General features: G+C 37.8%; 1 protein-coding gene across 9 annotated transcripts in view; it reads left to right on the top strand.

Moving 5' to 3' along the window:
• The window catches only part of LOC132825820 (histone-lysine N-methyltransferase EHMT1-like), a 190521-nt gene that overhangs the window by 125785 nt on the left and 42389 nt on the right, over positions 1 to 22347 (top strand). For 6 of the 9 annotated variants that reach the window (XM_060841337.1, XM_060841336.1, XM_060841332.1 and 3 more), the window contains exons 8-16: positions 696 to 810; positions 5600 to 5707; positions 5947 to 6092; positions 8981 to 9124; positions 11303 to 11526; positions 13563 to 13751; positions 16800 to 16882; positions 17158 to 17264; positions 18056 to 18178. In XM_060841337.1, coding sequence (XP_060697320.1) covers positions 696 to 810; positions 5600 to 5707; positions 5947 to 6092; positions 8981 to 9124; positions 11303 to 11526; positions 13563 to 13751; positions 16800 to 16882; positions 17158 to 17264; positions 18056 to 18178 — 1239 coding nt within the window. The remainder of the gene's footprint in view (positions 1 to 695; positions 811 to 5599; positions 5708 to 5946; positions 6093 to 8980; positions 9125 to 11302; positions 11527 to 13562; positions 13752 to 16799; positions 16883 to 17157; positions 17265 to 18055; positions 18179 to 22347) is intronic. The other 3 variants (XM_060841338.1, XM_060841330.1, XM_060841331.1) reach the window with 2 other exon arrangements.

The following is a 22347-nucleotide window of genomic DNA, read 5'->3' as shown; positions in this document are numbered from 1 at the left end:
CATGACTTCCCAATTCCTATACTCAATGCACTGACCAATAAAAACAAGCATACCAAACGCTGCCTTCACTATCCTATTTACCTGTGACTCCCCTTGCAAGGAATTATGAACCTGCACTCTAAGGTCTCTTTATTCAGCAACATTCCCCAGGACCTTAACATTAAATGTATAAGTCTAACCCTGACTTGCGTTTCCAAAATGCAGCATCTCGCCTTTATCTAAATTAAAGTCCATTTGCCACTTCTTGGCTCATTGGTCCATCTGATCAAGTCCCCATTGTACTCTGAGGTAACCTGCTTTGCTGTTCACAACACCTCCAATTTTGGTGTCATCTGCAAACTTAATAATATACCGTCTATGTTCACCTCCAAATCCTTTCTATAAATGATAGGGACCCAGCATTGATCCTTGTTCACATCACTGGTCACGGGTCTTCAGTCTAAGAAGCAGCCCTCCACGACCACCCTGTGTCTTCTATCTTTGAGCCAGGGCTGTATCCAAATAGCTATTTCTCCCTCTATTCAGTATGATCTAACCTTGCTAACTAGTCTACCATGAGAAACCTTGTTGAACACCCTACTGAAGTCCGTATAGATCATGTCCATCACTCTGCCCCCATCAGTCCTGTTAGTTACTTCTTCAAAAGGGTAAATCAGCAAACCTTTGTTATAAATTTGTTTTTTTTGACCATCCAGAGTTCAGAGTCTAGTTTGAAAAGGAAATGGAAGAAGAAAGGGAAGAATGGCAGCCCATGGGTAAAACCAACCAGGAAAAGAAGAAGAAAAAACCGGCCAAAAGGTGATAGTAGAGGTAATAGCATTAATTAGTGTGTGATATTTTTGGTGGAAAGGAAAGTGCTGCTGTTATTGTAACTGATGCTATGATTTGGATTATTTTTGGTTAAAATGGAGATTATCTTGTCCTCTGTATTTCAAAACTTATTTTAAATGTCAGTCACCTTAGATAAATTCTAAACCATTGAGAATTGTAAACTGTATTAAAACTCTGCATTGAAGGTCGGTTGTAGTGTTTTGAGTTTGACTGACTAAGTGCCATTAATCCAGCGCTGTTATCCCCGTATCTGTTCAGTGCATTTAGTTTATAAATTCTGCTTGTCTTGAGAAACATTTTGAAGCTCTCAAAAACATTTTGAAACTTGTCTGCATTATCAGCTTAGAATGATGAAAGAAAGAGAGTATAATTCCTCAGCTGGAGTTTTGAAACTTAACAAAGGTTTGAATTCGTGAAGAAATTGGGATATGTTTCATTTCAATGATGTTTCAATAGCACTATGCTGACAATTATTTTTACACACTTTGAAATTTTCATATAGTTCCAGTGAGTATTATTATTGATTGATCTTTATTATCATTAAAAAATGACAAATTGGAGACCTGAATTTTAATCTTGGGTGCAGACAGTGTAACAAAATTGTTAGTGCGTTATTGCATTCTGTGTTTAGTCTGTGCCCACAATTCCAAATTGACAATTTTGATGTCTAAGCAAGTCTGGTCTATCAGAAGACAACATCTGGAAGAGTTTATTCAGGCCATGGAAAAGGTGAGAAATCTTGCACATGAACAGGGTTAAAAGCATAAGTCTTTTAAACTATGAGGTCCAGGACCCATTCACTTGAGCAGGAATATTTTTAGTAAAGCCACACACGGCAGGATTCAGAGTGAAGGGAGCCTTAGTTTAGCCATGTATGGAGTTAATATTCATTTCTACCACAAGAGGAGAGAATCCTCCATTTCAGCTGCATGAAGATGGGAATCTCACATTTGATCTGTAAAGTGCAGGTGAATCCTCCAGACAGGAAAGAGCAGCATATGTAATTACATAAGGAATACATGGCTTCAGAAAAATATTGCCAACTTAGAGCATTGAATTGAACATGTTGAAGAAAATAATTTCTGAAATAGCTTACCTTCCGATTAAGATACTAAATTAGAAAGTCAAGTAAATACGCTTTTTCTAGACACAGAATTGGGAATACAGTTAAAGATGTTACAGGTTATTAAGTGACAGAAGAAGCAACGGGGGTACTTTAGAAGAGGCAATGAAAACCCTTGGTAATTCTTCAACCTTTAAACTCAATTTTTGAAAGAGCAAGGTTTTTGTAAGTGAGTTTAGCATTCAGGACAATTCATAGATGATTTTATGAATGATCCAGTACATTTTAATGAAAAAAAGTTTTGGTGGTGACTCTACGTTAGAATTCATCAGAATTAAAATTGTTGTAGGAATGAGACTAATGAGACTATGTAATGATTTAACTGTCCAAAATAGGCTTGAGTCTGGAGAAAGTCAGGCAGATGATGAGTGAAACATAAGTCCAGAAGCAATACAGATCAATCATAACAGACGATCAACCTTGACAGAGGAGATCAACAGTAGTTTTACAACCCTAATAGAGAATGTGTAGTGGATGTTAGGCTCCACTATTTCACAAGTCTTCACAAAAGAATACACAATTGATTTAGTGACCATAATAGTTAATTTGTCCAACTTAGACCACTGTTGAAGATCAAAGCGAAACACTCAGTTTCATCGATAAACAAGAAAACAAAGTATTTATTATAAATAATTCATCCTTTAGCATGTGGTTAAAATGGATTATTATTTAATAACCTGCAAACTTCAATGCCCACTTTAAATCCCAACAAACACGTTCATTTACAAACAGGTCAGACAAGACACTGTTCTGCAGAAGTACCGTGGGAGTAAAATATTGGCACGAAAGAACAAATTCTGTCGATAAGAGTCCAAACAATGAGTGGAGTGAGATGATTTTCTCAGAGTTCTTTTGATTGTTCTCAGTAGAAGATTCCCAATTCAGTTCCCAATCATTCGGGTGTAGGCTTTTGCTTGAGGGATAGATTGTCTTATCTGATAGTTGGTTTTCTTCCACTCTTGGTGGAGGAGGGAGGGTGGAGTGTAAATGTGGGGAGAAAATGTTCAGAAGTTGGACATGGTTTCAGAAAAACAAGTAATCAAATAATGATCCACCCTAATTGAGTTAATGAAACAGAAAAGTTTATAGAAGAGAAAAAGTGTTCTTATGGTAAGCTGATATTTGTATCAGCAGTCATCTCTCAAATTTTGTAGTGACAAGTGACAACCGATTATCAGATGAGCCATGATATACTGTCTGTAGCCCTCAACAGCGTAAATATATGGTCCAGGCGGCATAGTATTTCAGACTAAATTTCAGCAACTCCTCAATGTATGGGAGATACTAAATGTTACAAAACCAGTGCATGACTCACAAATGAGCTCTCAGCTTTGAGTAGGAAGATATGTTTTGCCTTCAGTCTTATATAAAAGATGGAAGAGGTTAAACAGCAGAACTTAGAGTTCCTTTAACCAGGAATGTCCTCAGTGATCCAAATGATTGAAGTGTTGCAGGGGAGCTGGTGATGTCATGGTAATGTCACTAGTCTTGTAACTAAGAGGCAAGTTTGTGCTCCAGAATTGGTGAAAATTTAATTCAAATAATAAATCTGGAAATAAAAGGTAATTGAATAATCATGAAATCATTGTAAAAGTCACTTAGTTCACTAATGTCCTTTTAGCAAGGGAAATCTGCTATCCTTACCTGTTATCGTCTACATGTGACTCCAAATCACAATAATGTAAGGACAACTATTAACTATCTTCTGTACACTATCATGACTCATTATGAGATAATATTGTACCATTCACCCTAGTAAAATTTGAGATGACCACTGATACAAATATTAGCTTGCCAAAAGAAACACTTGGCTTTTCTTCTGCTGTGGATTTTCTACTTCTTTAACCCAGTTGTGTGGGTCATGATGCAGCAGGGCACACTCTAAAATAAGTATTACAAAGTAGTTGTCATAATTGCGACAGGTAGACAAATGTGTATCAGGGATCTGAACAGAAAAGGTACAGTTATCTAAGGAGCTTCAGTCAATGAGATTTGTATATTACTTGTAATGCCAGAGAGGTGCGACGAAGGAACCACAGGGACCTTATCCCACTGCAAGTTAATCATCCATCACTGATTGTCGAGCATGAATCCAGTGACGAGCATGATCTTACAAGGGACCTGCAGACTGCAGGTCATCAGAAAGAAAATCAAAAGACACTGGTTTTCCACTCGGTGACAACCACTCTTGCAAGTCTAAAGAGATCATTTTCCAAGAAAATGGTAAACCTTCCAGATTGACTTTACAAATTCAATAGAGTGAGAAGAAGAATATAGTAGCAGTAAAAAGACGCCTGTCAGCAACATATAAATGTATGATTAAAATAAAAGCTTGGGAAGAGATGTACCAAAAACAAAGAACTGTGGATGCTGGAATTCTGGAACAAAAACAAATTACTGAAGAAGCTAAGTAGGTCTGGGCAGCATCTGTGAAGAGAAAGCAGAGTCGACATTTCAGGTTCAGTGACCCTTCAGAGATGATATGCATGGATTTGAAAGAGGTAATAGTGAAGAATGCCATAAGCAGTACCCACCAGGGTGACATAATTTGGATTTGTGGGCATAACAGTTTAGGGTCTTGAAGGATTTGGACCTGACATGTGGCCCACCTTAAAGTCTCTGGAATTTTGACTATCATATCAATGTAAGCTGTAAGTAATTGCCAACATGCAATGAAATGTTAATGACAAGATTCTCCTTTTGTTAAGCTGGCAAATGATTTCCTCTAACAGACAACATAGCAGACCTCTTATACTTAGAGAACAGTGGCAGCAGCCTTTATGAACAGCAGCTCATAAACAGTGTAGTGACGCATGCCTATGCAATAATGGTCTTCATGAATTAGCTTGATTTTTGATTCTAAATATTGGCTTTCAGACATGGCTGAATTCAGAAAGTTCCCATTAGTCTTATTGATGGCATTGTTCCCATCTTGGCACTGTATTTAATTAGCTTTAAAATAAAAATAAATTGTTACTGAAGTTTAGAGACTACTTATGCCCACAGAAGTGAACAATGTTTGGAAAATTACCTCTGAACTTTAGGTGTTTACTCTAAACTTATCTTTTTATCAGCCTAATGCTTGTGCTATGCAGATACTAAGTACCAAGCACACTGTCTCTGTACCAACATACCTGAACGGCACTCCTCGCGCACCATGTCTGCAAGCATAGCAGTGATGATACAGAATTGCTGCCTTTTCCTGGGTTTAGTTTTAGTTAGGCTCACATTTCAGTGAAGGCCTGAAAAATCTGCCTGCTTCATGAAGTGTTATCATTTACAAAAAATGCTTATTGACTATGAATGGACTGACATCTCATTATGAATGCAGTTAACGTTGGTAGAACCAGGTGTCTGTCATAAGCTGTACTGTTCTAATGTCAGTTTTAAAAAAACAGTAGAAAATTGAAACATAAGAAACTAATCTCAAGCTTTTTAATCATTAGTCCTGAATTCCAGCCCTCACTCAAATGTTAAGACCTGTTAAAACAGCATTTGGAGAAAGCAAATGTTCTAGGTGATAAAATGTTTAGAAACATTTAATTATAATAAAATGTAGATCTTGTAGAACCAGCATCCAAAATCAGGCTTTCGTAAGATTGACGTACTTTATAAACATCTGACTGCGAACTTCATTATTTATAGGTGCTGAAACAGAGACTGCAGCTCTGTTAGATAATAATGAGTATACTGAGATGCCTCTTAGCTCATTGAATCTGCCTGCAGGTGGCCTATTCTCTTCACAATCTACAGGTAAAGTTGCTTTGTAGATTTTTAAAGTGTTAAAAAGTTTTGTAAAATAGGAATTATTTCTTAAGCACGGAATACGGAAATTTAATTTGACAGGTGGAAGCATTTGCACAATGTACATTCTTGGAGACTTTAATCCAATCACATTTTACATGATTTGCATAAATGTTAGCAACAGTGTTCGCTTCTGTGTATTCTTACTAAAAAAGTGTTGGTATAACTTTTAATATTATTCTTTGTAGGCATTTCCCAAAGCTCCGATTCAGTGGAACTAGATAAGCTACAGGAGTTACCTCTTTGTAGTTGTCGGATGGAAACACCAAAAAGCCAAGAGATTGTTAAACTGGCTAACAATAAGTGTATGGCCACTGAGAATATAGATGAAGAGGTAAGAAGCACTTGACTTGATATGCAGGTGTGCAGGACCGAGCTGCTTTTGAGTTAATGTATAATAAAAAAAATTATGAATAAAGTATATTTTTGAAATTAAAAATAATGTAAGATGCATTTGGCACAAGTTTGGGAAAGTGATCACATAGGTGGACATACACTGAATGTTTGTTCTTCTCATAATGTCTGAATTGCATTCAAATATAACTTTTGAATATGGTAACCCCCATGCTCCATGAAACAAATAAACAAATAGCAACGAAAATTATAAATCTAATAGCTTAAAGAACAGTATATAAACATACTCTGACAGAATAAGTATTTATTTTACTTGGTCATATTTCTGGAGCCTCATTAAAGGTTTAAATTTAATGAAAGGAAATGTGTGGTTGTATATTGGTTATTGATTTGTAAAATATAGCGCCATATCTTTAACATCTGCATGTTCTCCTAATATGAAATTCTTTTTAAAAATAAGTATTTGTTGCAGTTTGTTCTTTGGAACGTTACCTACACATGTAGACTTTGTAAACATAAAAGTGCACCATGTTGTAGCAGGTTTGATCATGATTGGGTGCATTTTTGATCAAATCCCATTTGTTTATTTTCAGTCATTCCAAAGTGTGCTCATCTAAATGGCATGTTGGATTGAATCCCCTTTAATGTTGAGTCTCAAAGGGCAGTGAACTTAAAATATTTAAGGTAGCACATTAAATTTAACTTGAGTGGAACTGGTTTACAAATTCAGTGTTTCATGTCAAAACTTGATTGGGAAAATATTGTAGTTTAGCATGCATTCACTTGCAGGCTTTTATTTATAGACAGCAAATATAGTACATAGTGGGTCTCCAACAAAAATAACTAACAGGTTTTTAAGTAGCACAATAGAAAAAGGATTGAAGGAACTATCATAAATAGGATTTTTGTTTTGTTACTTTAGGCATGCAGAGAACATTTTGGCCCTGTGTACTTTTAACTGATCGATATTTATCAGAATTAAGTTTTCAACTTGTGCGTTTGCCTCTCTTTGGTGGTTTATGACATAGGCAGAAAATGTAAAATTATGGGCCAGTTCGTTTGACCTCTTGGGGGGGGACGTTTCTGGAATCAATCATACAGGAGGAGATAACTGAACACTTTAAAAAAAACAAAGCTCAATTCACAAGTGCTGGCACAGTTTGATGAAAGACAGGTTGTGTTGAACAAACTTGTTGGAGTTCTTAGAAGATGTAACCACCAGGATGGATATTGGGGGATCCAGTGGATGTGGTATATTTAGACTTCCACAAGGCATTTGACAAGGTGCTGCATAAAAGACTGATCCAGAAGGTTAGATCTCAGAGGGTTAAAGGTAGACTGTTGGCTTGGATAGAGGACTGGCTCACTGATAGAAAGCAGAGGGTCAAGATGAATGGGTCCTTCGCTGAGTCGCAAACAGTAACTAGCGAGGTATTGCAAGGTTCAGTTCTTGGACTTCAAGTGTTTACAGTTTGTATAAATGATCTGCAAGCAGAGACGGAGCAAAACAGCAAAGTCTATGGGTGATACTAAAATAAGTAAGAAAGTAGCCCGTGATGAGAGATAGAGCTTACAGATGAATATTGATAAGCTAGGAGAATGGAGTTTAATGTGGATAAATGTGAGGTTGTCCATTTTGACCAAAAAAATGTGAGGACAAATTATGACTTAAATGGGAAGCAAATTCAAAGTACATTAGTGCAGAGTGTTCTAGGCATCTTTGTGCATGAATTGCAGAAATTGGGTATGTAGGTGTAGTATATAATAAGTGCATGTGGAATCCTGGCATTTGTTGCAAGAGGAATGAATAATGAAAACAAAGAACATTGTTACAATTATATAAGACGTTGGTGAGACCACACATGGAATTTTGTGTTCAGTTTTGGTCGTCTCACTTGAGGATGGATATGGTGGCAGCGGAGGCGGTTCAGAAGAGGTTCACCATGTTGAATTCACAAATGAATGGCTGTTGTACAACAAGCAGTTGATTCACTTGACTAGTACTCACTGGCATTCAGAAGAATGAAGGAGATCAGATTGAGGTATATAAAATGCCAAAAGGAAATGATAAGGTGGACATTGTCCCACAAGAGGGAACATCTGTTCAGTCTCGTACAAGAGGTCATGGATATCGAGTGAAAGGTGGTAGGTTCAGAACTGAAATCAGGAGAAACTATTTCCCAGAGTGCATTGGAGGCAGAATTGATCAACCGCTTTGAGATAGAAACAAATGTTTGTGATGAACAGTGAGATAAAGGCTGTGGGGAGCAGGCAGGAAAGTGGAGTTGAGTTGTGGATAAGATCAGCTATGATCATGTTAAATGGCAGAGCAAATTTGAAGGGCTGAATTGCCTACTCCTGCTCTTTATTCCTGTGTTTCTGTAGTTTAATCCACTGAGCAGAACAAAAGAAAAATAAATCAAAGTTGCACATTTACAAAGCACCTTGCACAAATTCCAGAAATTCTAAATTGTAATGCAGTTATTAAGGTATTTTAGAAGTGTAATTAAAGCTGTAATATAATTAATACAGCAGTCAGTATGCACACAGCAAGGTCCCAGAATTATCAATGAGATGCCAAAACAGGCAATCTATTTTAGTGGTTGTAGTTGAGAGATATGTTGATCAGGACACTGGAGAAAATTCTTCTTTTTCAAAACTTTGCCATTTGATCTCTTCCATTCATCTGAAGGTCAGTTCCTCAGTTCAAAGCAAAAGTGCAGCATTCCTTCAGGACTCCCATTTGATAGAATGCAGGTACTGTGCATACAAATCAGAGTTAAAATATGGTAAAAATTTGGGAAAGATAGTTCATGGGTCCAAAATCAATAAATTAATAGCTCTAATTTGACTAAATATTTCTTTCAGCTAAGTAGCTGTATTAACAGCGTGATTAAAGAAGAGATGATGCGACCCTCCAATAAGGTGCAGCTAATGGTATTATGTGAGGACCACAGATCCCGAATGGTTAAACATCAGTGTTGCCCAGGCTGTGGATACTTCTGCACTGCTGTAAGTGTAGTGCATTCCTTATATATACACAACTATTAAGATGCAAAATATTGATTGCATACTTTGATTTTTGACAATAAAACTAAAATAATGGGCTGAATCTTGCCTTTTGGCTAAGTGTCAATTTTGCTGCATTTTGCGGAGGGTTTCTCTCCAGGACGAGTGGGTTTTCTTGCCACACTTTAACAAACTTTGCTCATTACCTACTACCTACCTACCTACTTCCCTCCCTCTGGTGCCCCTCTTATCTGATTCTAGCTTGATTCTGCTGCTCTCCATATCTGGAACAATCTACCATTGTTGGGATATCCTGGAGTGGGATGGTATCCCTGGTGTTGGTGCTATCTTTAAAAGTCACTGTTCACCTAGTCACGCATTGTTAGTCTGATTCTGCGTGCACGGTACTCGATATTTACTATGAATATGGTAGAGAAGGGAAAATTGGCACTCCACTTCTGGGTGGGGTGCTGCAGAATTGGGGCATTCTTTCCTCCCAGAACCAGCAGTGGAGGCTAGAAGACCAGAGTCAGTCTCGTCTGAGGTTGTCGTCATTTGGGTTAGTGCAGTCTGTCGTCTGGAGGAATCCACAGCACTGTAGGAAGAAGAAAATGAACAATTTCACTTGTCTTTCCAATATCTGACCGTCACTCGGTCGCTGCTACTATATCCATTTTACACTAAGACTCGTGATGTACTAATCTCACTATTGCCTGCTACGTCTTCCCTTCCTTGTGCTTAACCATCCCAGCCACTTCATTTAGCCTAACAAGACCCTCTGAAGAGCAATCCTCCCAGACCCATTCCCCTAACCTATATTTACCCCTGACTAATGCACCTAACATTATGGGCAATTTAGCATGGCCCATTCACCCAACTGGCACATCTTTGTGACTGTGGGAGGAAACAGGAGCACCTGGAGGAAACCCACGCGGATACGGGGAGAATGTGCAAACTCCACACAGACAGCCGCTCGAGGTTGGAATCGAACCTGGAACCCTGGTGCTGTGAGACAGCAGTGCTAACTACTGAGCCACAGTGCTGCCCTCTCAACAAAGCTCACATTGTTTAAGCTCCTGATAAAATTTCGACCATGTGTCTAACGTCAGGCGAAGATGCAGAAGTGTTTTGTAATATGTGAGATAATTGATCTGTTTCCAATTTCAGGCTAACTTGTGATCCAAAAGGTCACTGTGATAATGTAGGTTCATAATTCATAATCAGAAAGTGTGTAAAACTTGGAGCTTTTTTTCAGGCAATTTTGCGAGCACTTTGAACACTAGTATCCCTCTCAAATTAAGAAACAAAGAACTTCTGCATTTTTGAACACTACAATCAATGAACATTTTAGCTTGAGGATTCTTGTATGTTGGAAGTTTCTTAATTACCCAGCAGATAGCATGGAGGTTTAGGGATGGAGTTGAGTGAATTGGATGTACAGTGGCAGAAATAGCAAAGCTATTTATTGCTCTTCAACTGTTAAGATCCATTTTTATACAGCATATTTATTATTTTTGGATTATGTTCTTTAGATACATTAATAGGAATTAAATTCCTTCATATTTAGGGGAGAATGAGGGAGGAGGAAATATGATTTTATTTTTATTAACTTTTGATTCTTCTTTCTCATAAAATTCACATATTAATTTACCTGGAAACACGAGAGTGGGGCGGTTGCAATCTCAACTATACTTAAATTGCATCTTTTCATAAAAGGTACGAAGGAATATGTTTATTACTAAAATGAAACTATCTTATGTCTATTGACCAGCTTACAATATTCAGGCTCCATTTTAACAAATAATTGAATTTTGATTTTTTTTAAACTATGAAGGTGATCCTCTAACAGTGCAGCAGAATAAGTCAAGTTGATATTTTAATAACACTGGGGCAACCTGATTTCAAAATTAAGTTCTTGTCTAATCAGTTCTCTGCTTTATTTGTAATTGGTTAAAGAAGCACTAGGGAACGTTGTGTCTCATGTTGAGAAGTTACGAACATTTGTAATTTTCACAAGTTTTGTCATTTAACATTCTGTTTGTATATAGAGGTCTATAAGCAGACCGCTGTGAGCTCATTCACTCATTTCGCATCATGAATGGTCAGAATAGTGTGAAAAAAAATTGACTTTAAATGCTTACTCGTTATGACAAGCATGTATTAAATTTGTGGTCGTTCCAGGGGACCTTCATGGAATGTCAGCCCGATAGTACCATCTCACATCGCTTTCACAAGAATTGTGCATCTCATATGAATGGATTGTCTTTCTGTCCACATTGTGGTGAAGATACTATTCAAGCAAAAGAAGTTACCATTGCAAAAGCAGACACTACCTCTATGGTACCCCTCCCAGCACAGGAGAAGATTGGTGTCGTGAATGGAAAAGCAGATACCACTACATCAAGGTAGGCCATCTTTGTTTGGATGGTCATGCTCTTACTGAACGAATTGCAAGCATTTGGAATCTTTTTATATCTTGCACATTTGGATGATGAGAAAAGCTTGATGAATACTGTTGACTTTTATTTTTAAAAGAATCTCAAGTTCGAGTTTAACTATAAGACTTCGAACACAGACAAATTCCGTTTGAAAATTCTTAATAAAGTCCATGGTGTGTTCTTTTTAACTTTTGTTTACCCACCAACTAACCATCATTAGTGGGGAAATTGCTGAAGTCTGCTGTAAAGAATGTGGTAACAGGTCACTTAGAAAGTACCAAAGGGCTTATACAAAATCAACATGGACTTTTTAAAGAAGAATACTGTTTTTGATAAACTTGCTGGAGATCTTTGAGATCATAACCAGTAGAAGTAGAATAGATGGTTATTATGTATGGATGATGTGTATTTTCACAAAGTTTTGACTAAGGTTCCATTGAAGAGTTTATTATGCAAAATCCAGGGCATGTTGGATTGGTGGTAATATGCTGGTATAGATTTACATATAAATAGGTCTTTTTGAGTGGGAGTTTGAATGATGAGGGAGATGTAAAGAAGCTTAAAGCCGATTTATCTAAATTGAGTGAGTGGGCAAATGCATGCTGATGCCTTATTTGGATAAATGTGAAGTTTTCCACTTTAGTTGGAAAAGCAGAATAGTAAAGTAATTGGTGACAGATTTGGAAATGGGTTTCCTGTACACCAGTCACTGAAAGCCAGCATGCAGATGTAGCTGTGTTGGCCTTCATTGCATCATGCGTTGAGTACAGAAGCAAGGAAATCTTCCTACATATGAACAGGTTCTTAGAAGTGTTGTGTGCAGTTTTATTTTACTTACCTAATAGAAGATGTGTTTGTCATAGAGGGAGTGCAGTGAAGAATCACCAGACTGTGGTAGCAGGTCTATACCAAGAGGATTGACAAGGCTTATATTTACTGAAATTTATAGGAATGAGAAGGGTTCTCATTCAAACTTATAAAATTTTGACAGGGCTAGAAAGACTGAATGCAAGACATGTTTCCCTTGGCCAAGGAGAGTCCAGAACGAGGTGTCATAAGCCATTTTGGACTGAGATGAGGACAGATTTGTTCACTAAGAGATAGTGAATCTGTGGAGTTCTATGCCACAGAAGGCTGTGGAGGCAAAATCTCTGAATATATTTATGAATAAAGTAGATTTATAGAAGCTAAAGGTGTCAAGCAGTATGGGGAGGGAGTGTGAGTGTGACATTCGGATAGAGGATCAGCCATGAGCATGTTGAATGGTGAAGGAGGCTTGCTGGGCCAAATGGCCTACCCCTAGTCCTATTTGCTATATTTCTACATCTATATGCAGATTATTGACTTGTGTCATTGAGGAGCATGTTCATATCCAACCTTTGTTCTGGTATAATTCCTGGACTGAGGATAAAACCAATGTGTATGCCATTCACTCATTTTGCAAGACTTAATTTTAGCAACTTACTTCCATTTTAATATGATGGTTTATTATGCACCTGGGAAATGTTTAGGTTTGCTTTTCTCTATTAAGATCCATTAATGTGAGTTATTTTGTCTTCTGTATCTTAGATATTCTATTAATTTTGAATTAATCAATTTCTTGCTTTTATCAGCAGATTACTTGGCTTGGCTACTTCAAGGTTTTAATGAGAGCCTTGTTCAATGTAATGCATAGTTAGTTTTGCTGTAATTGATTTGTCACTTTCTGGAAATAAAAATAGTGGGAGAATGATGATTATTTGGTTGTCTTGAAGATTAGTGGATAGGTCTATATTAAAAATACTTTCTTTACTAAAGAAATCAAATTTTACCTTGAAGTCTATTTGTAATTATGAGGCATGTTCATGAAGTAAATTTTTTTTGTGTGAATAAGCTAATTAGTTCACTTTAACGTTAAGTTCATTTATAACTTGAATGGTAGAAGTTTCAGTTAATGAGTGAATGATCTTTGGAACCTTAATTAACTTTTGTCAGCTTATGTAATTTTCAAACAATCTTTGTAGCAGTGCTCGGATAAGAATGTCAATGGAAAGCAAGCCTGAGAGTGCTATCTCCAAAGTAGCTGATAGTTCAGATACCTCTAGCTTTTCCACTACGTTGAAATCGGGAGCAGTCATGTCAACTACAGGACTGCCAACTGGCCCTGGGAAAGAGACCATGGAAAGCATTCTTATTGCACTTGATACAGAGAGGTAAGCATTAAAAAATAAATGAATACAACATAAAAAGGATTAATTAAGAGCCATTTCTTTTCAAACCATTGGATTAGTAAAAATAAAAATTTGAAAAAAGTTAACTTCACATCAGAATTTTTGGAGTTAATATATTTGCTTTCTCTTAACCTTCTGTGGACTCCATTCCTTCAGGCAGAGCATTGTCAACGCTAACTGAAAATCTAAGCTTTTGCAGGTTGATATGATGTAGTCCTCTCGCATGTCTATCCTGCACTTTCATCTAGGGAACTGGCATGATCCTGTTCTTTTGACATAGCTGGAATCTGCAAGTTGAGGATAACTGATGAGTTTCTCTAATTTATTTCAACAAGCATCAATTGTTTGACTTCCATAGGTTTGCTCATTAACCCCTTCCCCGGCGACTTTTTTTGGAGAAAACGTTTCATTTTCAGACGAATTTTTGTATTGCTTTATTTTATAGTATTTTTAATGCTTGCACTCTCATCTGATGTATCCAAGCTTCTAATAGAAGGTTCATACTCATTATCATCTTCTGAGCTCGACAATTGGGCGTAATTTGTAAAAAAAAACGAATGACAGTATGTACCCAAAAGCGGAGCGTCGACGCTTCTTGCAATGCCTGAGGCGGAAGAGACACAGCTACCAGACGTATGAGTCACTGAGTATACTCATTTCTAGCTGAGAAAGGCCCAGAAATGCTGAGAATTGACGTATATCCTCGTTCGTGGCTGTTTTTGAAATTATATGTTTTGGACGAGTTTACTCTTTGCACTCTGAAAAAGACACATTGGGTGAGGACAAGTTAACTCGTCTTCGCCGGGTAAGGGGTTAAAAAAAATCAATAAATGCAAAACAAAATCCTCAATTTTTCAAGTTAGGTTGCAGTGACTTACACCTTAAGATTAATATTGTCGCGAACTTTGAGGTATTCAGCACTGTTGCATGATGGCACCATCAAAGTTGTGCAGTAAATACCTGAGACTTCTGATGGGCAAAGCTGGGAAGCTCAGACCTTTCTATGGCTTTGTCTAACACTGATCCTGCTCTTTATACCTGAAATAAATGCTTTAACTTGCCCAGAAATTTATTTCAGGATGTCATGCTGCTATTCATAGGTGGAGGACCCTGAGAGTGATTAAGACCAGAGCAGTATTTGTAAGGGGATTCAAAATTCATTTCGAAGTAGACTTGCGAAACAATTAACAAACCTTCATCCATCCTTCCACTCATATTCCCCCACCTTAACCCTTGACTCAGCACCCATGCTCCATCCCACCCAGCCACAGCCATACCTCTACTTCCCACTCTGAAACAATCACCATGTAATTAGCCCTTGTGCAAGCCTCGTCTCTTCAGTAATGCCAAACAAAATCAATGTGCTCTGAGATCTATTGCGTGTGAAAACAGCTGCTGTCTACTTTCAATCTATTGTGCAGAGAAATAATTTAAAAATGCAATTAATTTAATACACTTTTTACCATTTATTTAATTTGAAGTATGTTTTTTAAATTCATGACGCGATGTTGCACATTTACTTAAAGGTTATGCAAATTCATAAAAGCAGCCTAAAAGGTTTGAAAGATTAAAAGTAGTTAAAAAAAGTAGTTAAAGACCATAAGGCAGGAATTAGGCCATTCAACCCATTGAGTCTGCTGTGCCATTCAATCATGGTTGATACGTTTCTCAATCCCATTCTCCCTGTAATCCTTGATACCCTTGTCAATCAAGAATCCATCTCTCTGTCTTAAAATACAATGACCTGGCCTCCACAGCCTTCTGTGGCAATGAAATCCATAGTATAGCCACTCTCTGGCTAAAGAAGTTTGTCCTTATCTCTATTCTAAAAGGTCTTTACTTTACTCAGGCCGTGCCCTCGTGTCTTAGTCTCTCCTACCAATGAAAATATTTTCCCAACATCCACTTGTCCAGGCCATTTAGTATTCCGTAAGCTTCAATTAGATTTTCCCTCAAACTTCTAAAGTCAGAGTATAGACCCAGAGTCCTCAAACGTCCCTCATATGTTAAGATTTTCAATCCTGGGACAATTCTCATGAACCATCTCTGAACATAGTCCAGGCCAGTGTATACTTGCTGAGATATGAGGCCCAAAACTGCACACAATACTCCAGTGGTCTGACTAAAGCCTTATAGAGTCTCAGAAGTACCTCCCTGCTTTTATATAGCTGAGGACTTTAAAACCTGTCCATAATACTACAAGCCTGTTGGACCTTAGGCAATGTGCTTGATGCTGCTGATAAAAGGGCTATGAGGTCTTGGTGATTGTGTACCTTATTACCATCCCTCATAAGTATCTTCCTGAATGGCAGTGCCGTCCGCTGAACACGAAGTCTCAACGTTCTGTGGAAAGAAATGCGAGTACAGTCTACATTGGAGATTGCCATTCCATTCCTGTTGACTTGAAAGGTTTTGGTCATTGTATCCTGCAAGATGCAGATGACTTCCATTATGTTAATAGCCTAACATTTTGATGCATCTTTTGTTAGCTTAGTGAATAAAAATTCTGAACATGGCACTAAGCGTGCAGGAAAATCTCTGAATTTGATTTTATGGCTCTATTGAGTTTATTAAGGGGATTCAAAATCTGATTGGAATCCTAATATTTGGAATGTCACTGGTCTAGGAAGGATGAAGGAAATGTTGTTTATCTGTGGTTTCCTATTGGCTAGATGCATGGCTCTATGGTGAGAAATTGGGGACTATTGTCAGTCATCATGTCCTTAGGAGTTAATAGGCTGTCAACTTTTGGTTGTGGAGCTGATTGTAAGTTGGATAACAAAAACCTACGAACAAAGCAACAGACTAGCAGTGGATTCTGAATTCTCCTTTATATTTCTTTTATTATGCTTTAGATTGGGAGCTCAGCTTTGGGAAATTAGGACCAAAATGTATCCTCTGCTACTTTGCGAGTGTATGTTGGGTTTCACAGTATAGGTTGCCATATTGTCCATACTTCTCCTCCTCATGAAAAAAAAAATTGATGGTGCTGCATTTTTTTTTAATGAAGTTTAATTTTTGTTCATATAGACCCAAGAAGCTGCGTTTTCACCCAAAGCAGTTATATTTATCTGCTAAGCAAGGAGAGATGCAGAAAGTGCTTTTAATGCTGGGTAAGTTTCATCTCACTAAATTTGGGATATAAAAATGAAACATATTTAAAATGAAGGGTCTTGTGCACATCAGCTCTAAAGAAGTGGGATTTATCGGCTGAAAAGCCAATTTCCTGCTTTATTTTCTTGCATCTCCAACTTATAGCTGGGAATAGCAATCACTTTGATATCTTTACTTTTATAATGTACTGGTCTATTAATGGCCATAAATTGAGACCATAGGAACACAGAAATTTATCTGAGTACTTATTTTTTTCTGATCATCTTTTCTCTAGTTGATGGGATTGATCCTAACTTTAGAGCTGAGCACCAGAATAAGCGGACACCTCTCCATGCAGCTGCTGAGATAGGCCACGTGGAAATTTGCCATATGCTTGTACAGGTTAAAATGGTTTTATTTTGTTAATTTTCAATCCTTGTCGTTTTCCTTATAGCTTGTGTGTGTTCCACCTGGATAATTCTGCAATAAAAGAAAGGGAAAAACCACCTCCATAAATTCATAATCATAGAGTCATATAGTATGGAAACAGACCCTTCAGTCCATGCTGACCATAATCCCAAACTAAACTAGTCCCACCTGCTTGATCTTGGCCCATTTCCCTCCATTTCTTATTCATGAACTTTCCAAATGTCTTTTAAGCATTACTATATCCATTCAGCATTACAGCCAAGCCTATAATATTGTAAACGATAATGCAAAGAACTGCGAATACTGGAAATCTGAAACAAAAACTACAATTTCTGGAGAAACTCAACAGGTCTGGCAGCAGCTTTGTAAAGAGAGCAGTTAAACAATTTTTTTTCTGTACAGGTGCTGCTTCACCTACTGAGTTTCTCCAACAATTTGTTCATGTTCTCAATTTAAAAAAAACTGAACTATTCACCTTGTGAGCAAAGATAACATTTATTGTTCTTCCTGGTTTGCTCATGAGAGGGTGGTGATATTTCACCTTGAATCGTTGCAATCTATGTGGTGATTCTTGTTTTAATTTATTCTTTACATCTATTTTAATGTAAAAATACATTGTTGCAAAGAGTTGAGTGAGCGAAGGATGAATCCAATGAATAACTTAGTTGTAATTCTGATTATTGTTTTCACTAATAACAATTGAAAGTTTTGTTCAGAATGAAACATTGTTGCAATTTGTATCACAAAGTTGGCCTCTTTTTCAGGCTGGTGCCAATCTCGATACTTGTGATGATGATCAGAGGACCCCACTGATGGAAGCAGCAGAGAACAATCAACTTGAAGCAGTTAAATACCTCTTGAAGGCAGGTGCACTGGCAGATCACAAGGTTAGGCTGAAAGTGAAAGATAACTTTCAGTGTTCAGTAATTTCTTGTACTTTCCCTGTAAATTAAACCTGAACCTGAATGGTGCACCTGTTTATAGTACTGTGCTTTTGGATGTAAACTAATGGATTAAAGTCTCTGGTGGTTCTTGGGTCCCAAATTAAATTAATTTGGAGGCCTCTCTTCCATATTTTGTGCAAAGGCTGCCAAAGAAATTCCAATTCCCATAAATGCTAAGCATCACCAATTTTAGAAAATATCTCCAAATATCTAAACTTAAGAAAGTCTGCTTATCTCAGACCTAGAATCCAAAGAAGAGAATCTGCTGACTTGTTCAGTACTGTTGGTCTTCTGTTTGTGCATTCTTATTAACTCCTTGCTGATGACCATTAGAAGTGCTTTCTTGGGATTTTTTTTATTTGTTTGTGGGATGTGAACTTTTCTGGCTATTGAAAATTTAAATCCCCAACAGAAGGTGATGGTGAACTGCTGTAGTTATTACAGCTGAGGAACGCCAACGTGACTATCTGGAAAGGAGTTCCAAGGTTTTGATCTGGTGATGGTGAAGGATTGACAAGTCAGCATCTTGTGTGGCTTGAGTGGAATTGCAGGTGGTGTTCCTATGTATTTGCTGCCTTTGGCTTTTTAATTGATAGAGGTCTTGGGTTTAGGATGTGCTTTTGGAGGAGCCTTAGTGAAGTACTGCTATGCATCTTTAGGTGATACACAGTGTCAGTGAGGAAGGAAATGCAAGTTTGAAAGTGTTAGGTGAAGTGCCAGTCAAGCAGGTTGCTTTGTCCTGGATTATGTTGAATATTTGAGTTTTGTTGGAGCTGTACTTAGCCAGCCAAGTAAACAGCATTCTATGATAGCATTGACATATGTCTTGTTGATGGTAGACAGACATTTTTAGACTGACACTAGTTTTTGTTCAGTTAAGCAATCATTAAATATACTGGTCTTGTGTGACAGTTACCATATAGTCAGATGCCATGAACCGGTTACTTTGTGTGTTTCCAAGAGGAAGCGATGTATCAGAATATATTTAATTACAATGTCACACACCTCATACAAGACACAGTCGGAATGCTTTCATACTCAAAAGCTTTACATTATAGCTTATTGGACACGATGGGCTTGATGAGCACTTCCATGTTATCCATTACTAATGCAGATGCATTGTATCTCCAGGGTCTCTATTTAGCTGTTTAAAGAAATTGTCAGACAGAACATGGATATGGTTATAATTCACTGACAAGCAACCTTGAGGACTTCTCACAGCTACCATGGCAACAAAAAACAATCTGTGAACCTATGGGACAAATCTTTGTTGTATTTGCATGCTATTTCAACTAGCCCTGTAATTCCTTTTGATAGCTTTGGTGCATAATGATTGCCTAGTAGAAGATTAATGTTTGGGATGGTTTGTAGATGTTTGATTAAGTTTAAAAATGCGTATGATATCTGCAGTCCTTTTTTAACATAAGAACTTGGAGCAGGAATAGGCAATTAAGTTACTCCATGCTCCAACATTTGATAATGACCATGGTGGGGTGTTGATCTCATCTCGGCCTCAGCTCCACTTTCCTGTCTGCTCTCAAAAGCCTTCAATCTATTATTTTTACAAATCTGTTTCCTCCTAAAATCACTTCATGACCTAGCATCCACTGCACTCTGGAGTACTGAATTGCATGGATTCATGACCCTTTGAGGGAAGTAATTTCTCCTCAGCTCAGTTTTAAATCTGTTACTCCTTATCCCAAAACTGACCCCTCGTTCTAAATTGCCTCACCTGAGGGAACCTTCTTTCTATGTCTATTTTGTTAATCCATCTTATAGACTTGGATTAGATATCCTTGCTCTTCTAAACTCCAGAGAGTACAGGCCTAATCTGCTCAATCTCTCTCCATAAGACAAACCTCTCGTCTTTGAAATTAATCTCATGAACATCCTCTGAAATACCTCCAGTGCAACTACATCCCTTTCAAATAAGGGGACCAACGTAGAGGAAAATTATTCTAGTGACAATTCTCAACAAAACTAAGCTGGAATATGACCTCCGGTAATGCCATGTAAAAAAAAAATTGTGAATTGAGTTTTGCTCGCTAGGCCAATATCTTTTTGCTAATTTGTAATTGCCTTTGAGAGGGTGATGTTGAGCTGCCTATGAAGCAGCTACATTCTGTTATGTATGGTTGCATCCACAATTCTCTTAGCAAATGATTTTCGAGGATTTTGACCCAGCAACAATGAAGGAAATGGCAACATACTTCCAACACAGCCATTGAGTGGCTTGGAGAGGAAGTTGCAGTTAGTGATTTTCCAATGTTACCCTTGGTTCTCTTGGCTGATACAATGAGTCTTTGCAAGTTGCTGCAATGCATCATGTACAGGGTGTTTCACAGTTGCCATTCTGCATCTGTGCTGTATAATGTGTTAAGGTGATGCATGGGATGTTGATCAAGGAGGGTATTTTGTTCTGGATGGTGCTGAGCTGCTTGAGTGTTTTTGGAACTGCATTAATCTAGGCAAGTGAAGAGTATGCCATCATTTTCCTAACTCATACATTGTGGAGGGTTTTGTAGATTGAAGAGCAGAGGTACTCCCCACACAATTCCTAGCCTTTAATTTGCTCTTGTAGCTGAAGTATTAATATGCCTGGTTCAGTTTCTGGTCAGTGGCATCTACCAGGATGTTGCAAGTAGGAGATTCAGCAAAGGTAGTTCCTCTACATGTCTTAGGGAATTGGCCATTGATGGGCAGCTGTGTGGCACAAATGTTATTTGCCATCACTCCAAGCCTGTTGAGTTTGAGAGTGTGATAGTAATAGGCACAAACAACTGTTTAGTACACCGAAAATAATGTTACAGTTAATGCAAGATGGAAGGGATGTAGGTTCATTTGCCCTTACTTAAAGTGCAGGGTTAATGAGTTGCAATGATATTATTGCACCCATTTATTTGAAAGTGGTTGAGACACAAAATCTACCTACCTGCCTCATCTGAATGATTTGCGCTGCAGATTCTGGCTCCCCACTGTGCTGTTCTAGTTTTCTAATTGTTGGTGAGTATTGCACACTAAGTAGAAAGTACTACCTGTACGCCATCTTGTGGTGCAGGCAGTCACTTTCAGAAATAGTACATTTGGGTACTACTCAATAGAAAACAATCCATTAATTTTACTTCAAGTATCTGATCTTTTAAATAACACTGCTATGGGGCCCAGCTTACTCCTTTAGGTTCTTTTTAGGAGTAGACAATTTAGGATGTGATAGAACTTGCATTTGCACCAGGATACCAAAGTTGGCTGTATTAGATTGGGGTGCATGATATCAAGATGGCAGCAGTTCAGCATGAAAAGAGGCCCTTTGGCCCATCTTATCCATGCTGGTCATCAAATATTCATCTATTCTAATCCCAATTTCCACTGCTTCTGCTTCAGCCTTGTTTGCAGTGGCATTTCAAATGTTCTTAATAGTTCTTAAATGTCTTGAAGGTTTCCACCTCTACCACCCTTTTGGACAGTGCGTTCCAGATTTCCACAATCTGCTAGGTGAAAAAAAAATCCTTGAATCCTCTGCAAGCCTTCCATCTACTTACCTTTAAAACTATACCTTCTGTTTATTAACACTGTGCAAAAGGGAAAGCTTTCTTCTAACCAACTCTATCAGTGCGCCCTCAGAACTTTATACACCTCAGTCACATTCCTCTCTTTGCCTTAGGAATATAACACCAACTTATTGACTCTTTCTTCATATCATGTTTGTATGCATGCAAAGAATGCACCAATGTTAAGCAAAAACACGAGGGATGCCTTAGAGTTAGAAATGCGTGGTGCTGTCTGACTCCAAGGAAGCAAGGTAGACCAGTGGAGCAGTGTTGTGTGAATTAATTTCACAGTCTGTAAATTTGAAGCTGACAGACATAGGTGTGGGGTGAGAATCACCCAGTTTATTTCATGACTGGGAAATGTAGTTCAGGATGAGTTGCTTTGGACCTAACTTTTCTATGCAATTTGGAATTTATTAACATCAATGATTTCATTTCTGCCGACTAGTATTGGAATCAAGCAGTCCTGGTTTCAGATGTATGGGAGATGTACTGAGCTTCAATTTCAGGAAGATGAGCAGCAACATTTGGCTGTCTGTGTGGCCTCTGAATCACAATTAGGGA

Source organism: Hemiscyllium ocellatum, chromosome 21, assembly GCF_020745735.1.
Source record: "Hemiscyllium ocellatum isolate sHemOce1 chromosome 21, sHemOce1.pat.X.cur, whole genome shotgun sequence".
Taxonomy (NCBI): Eukaryota; Metazoa; Chordata; class Chondrichthyes; order Orectolobiformes; family Hemiscylliidae; genus Hemiscyllium; species Hemiscyllium ocellatum.
This window is presented reverse-complemented; position numbering and strand designations above follow the sequence as displayed.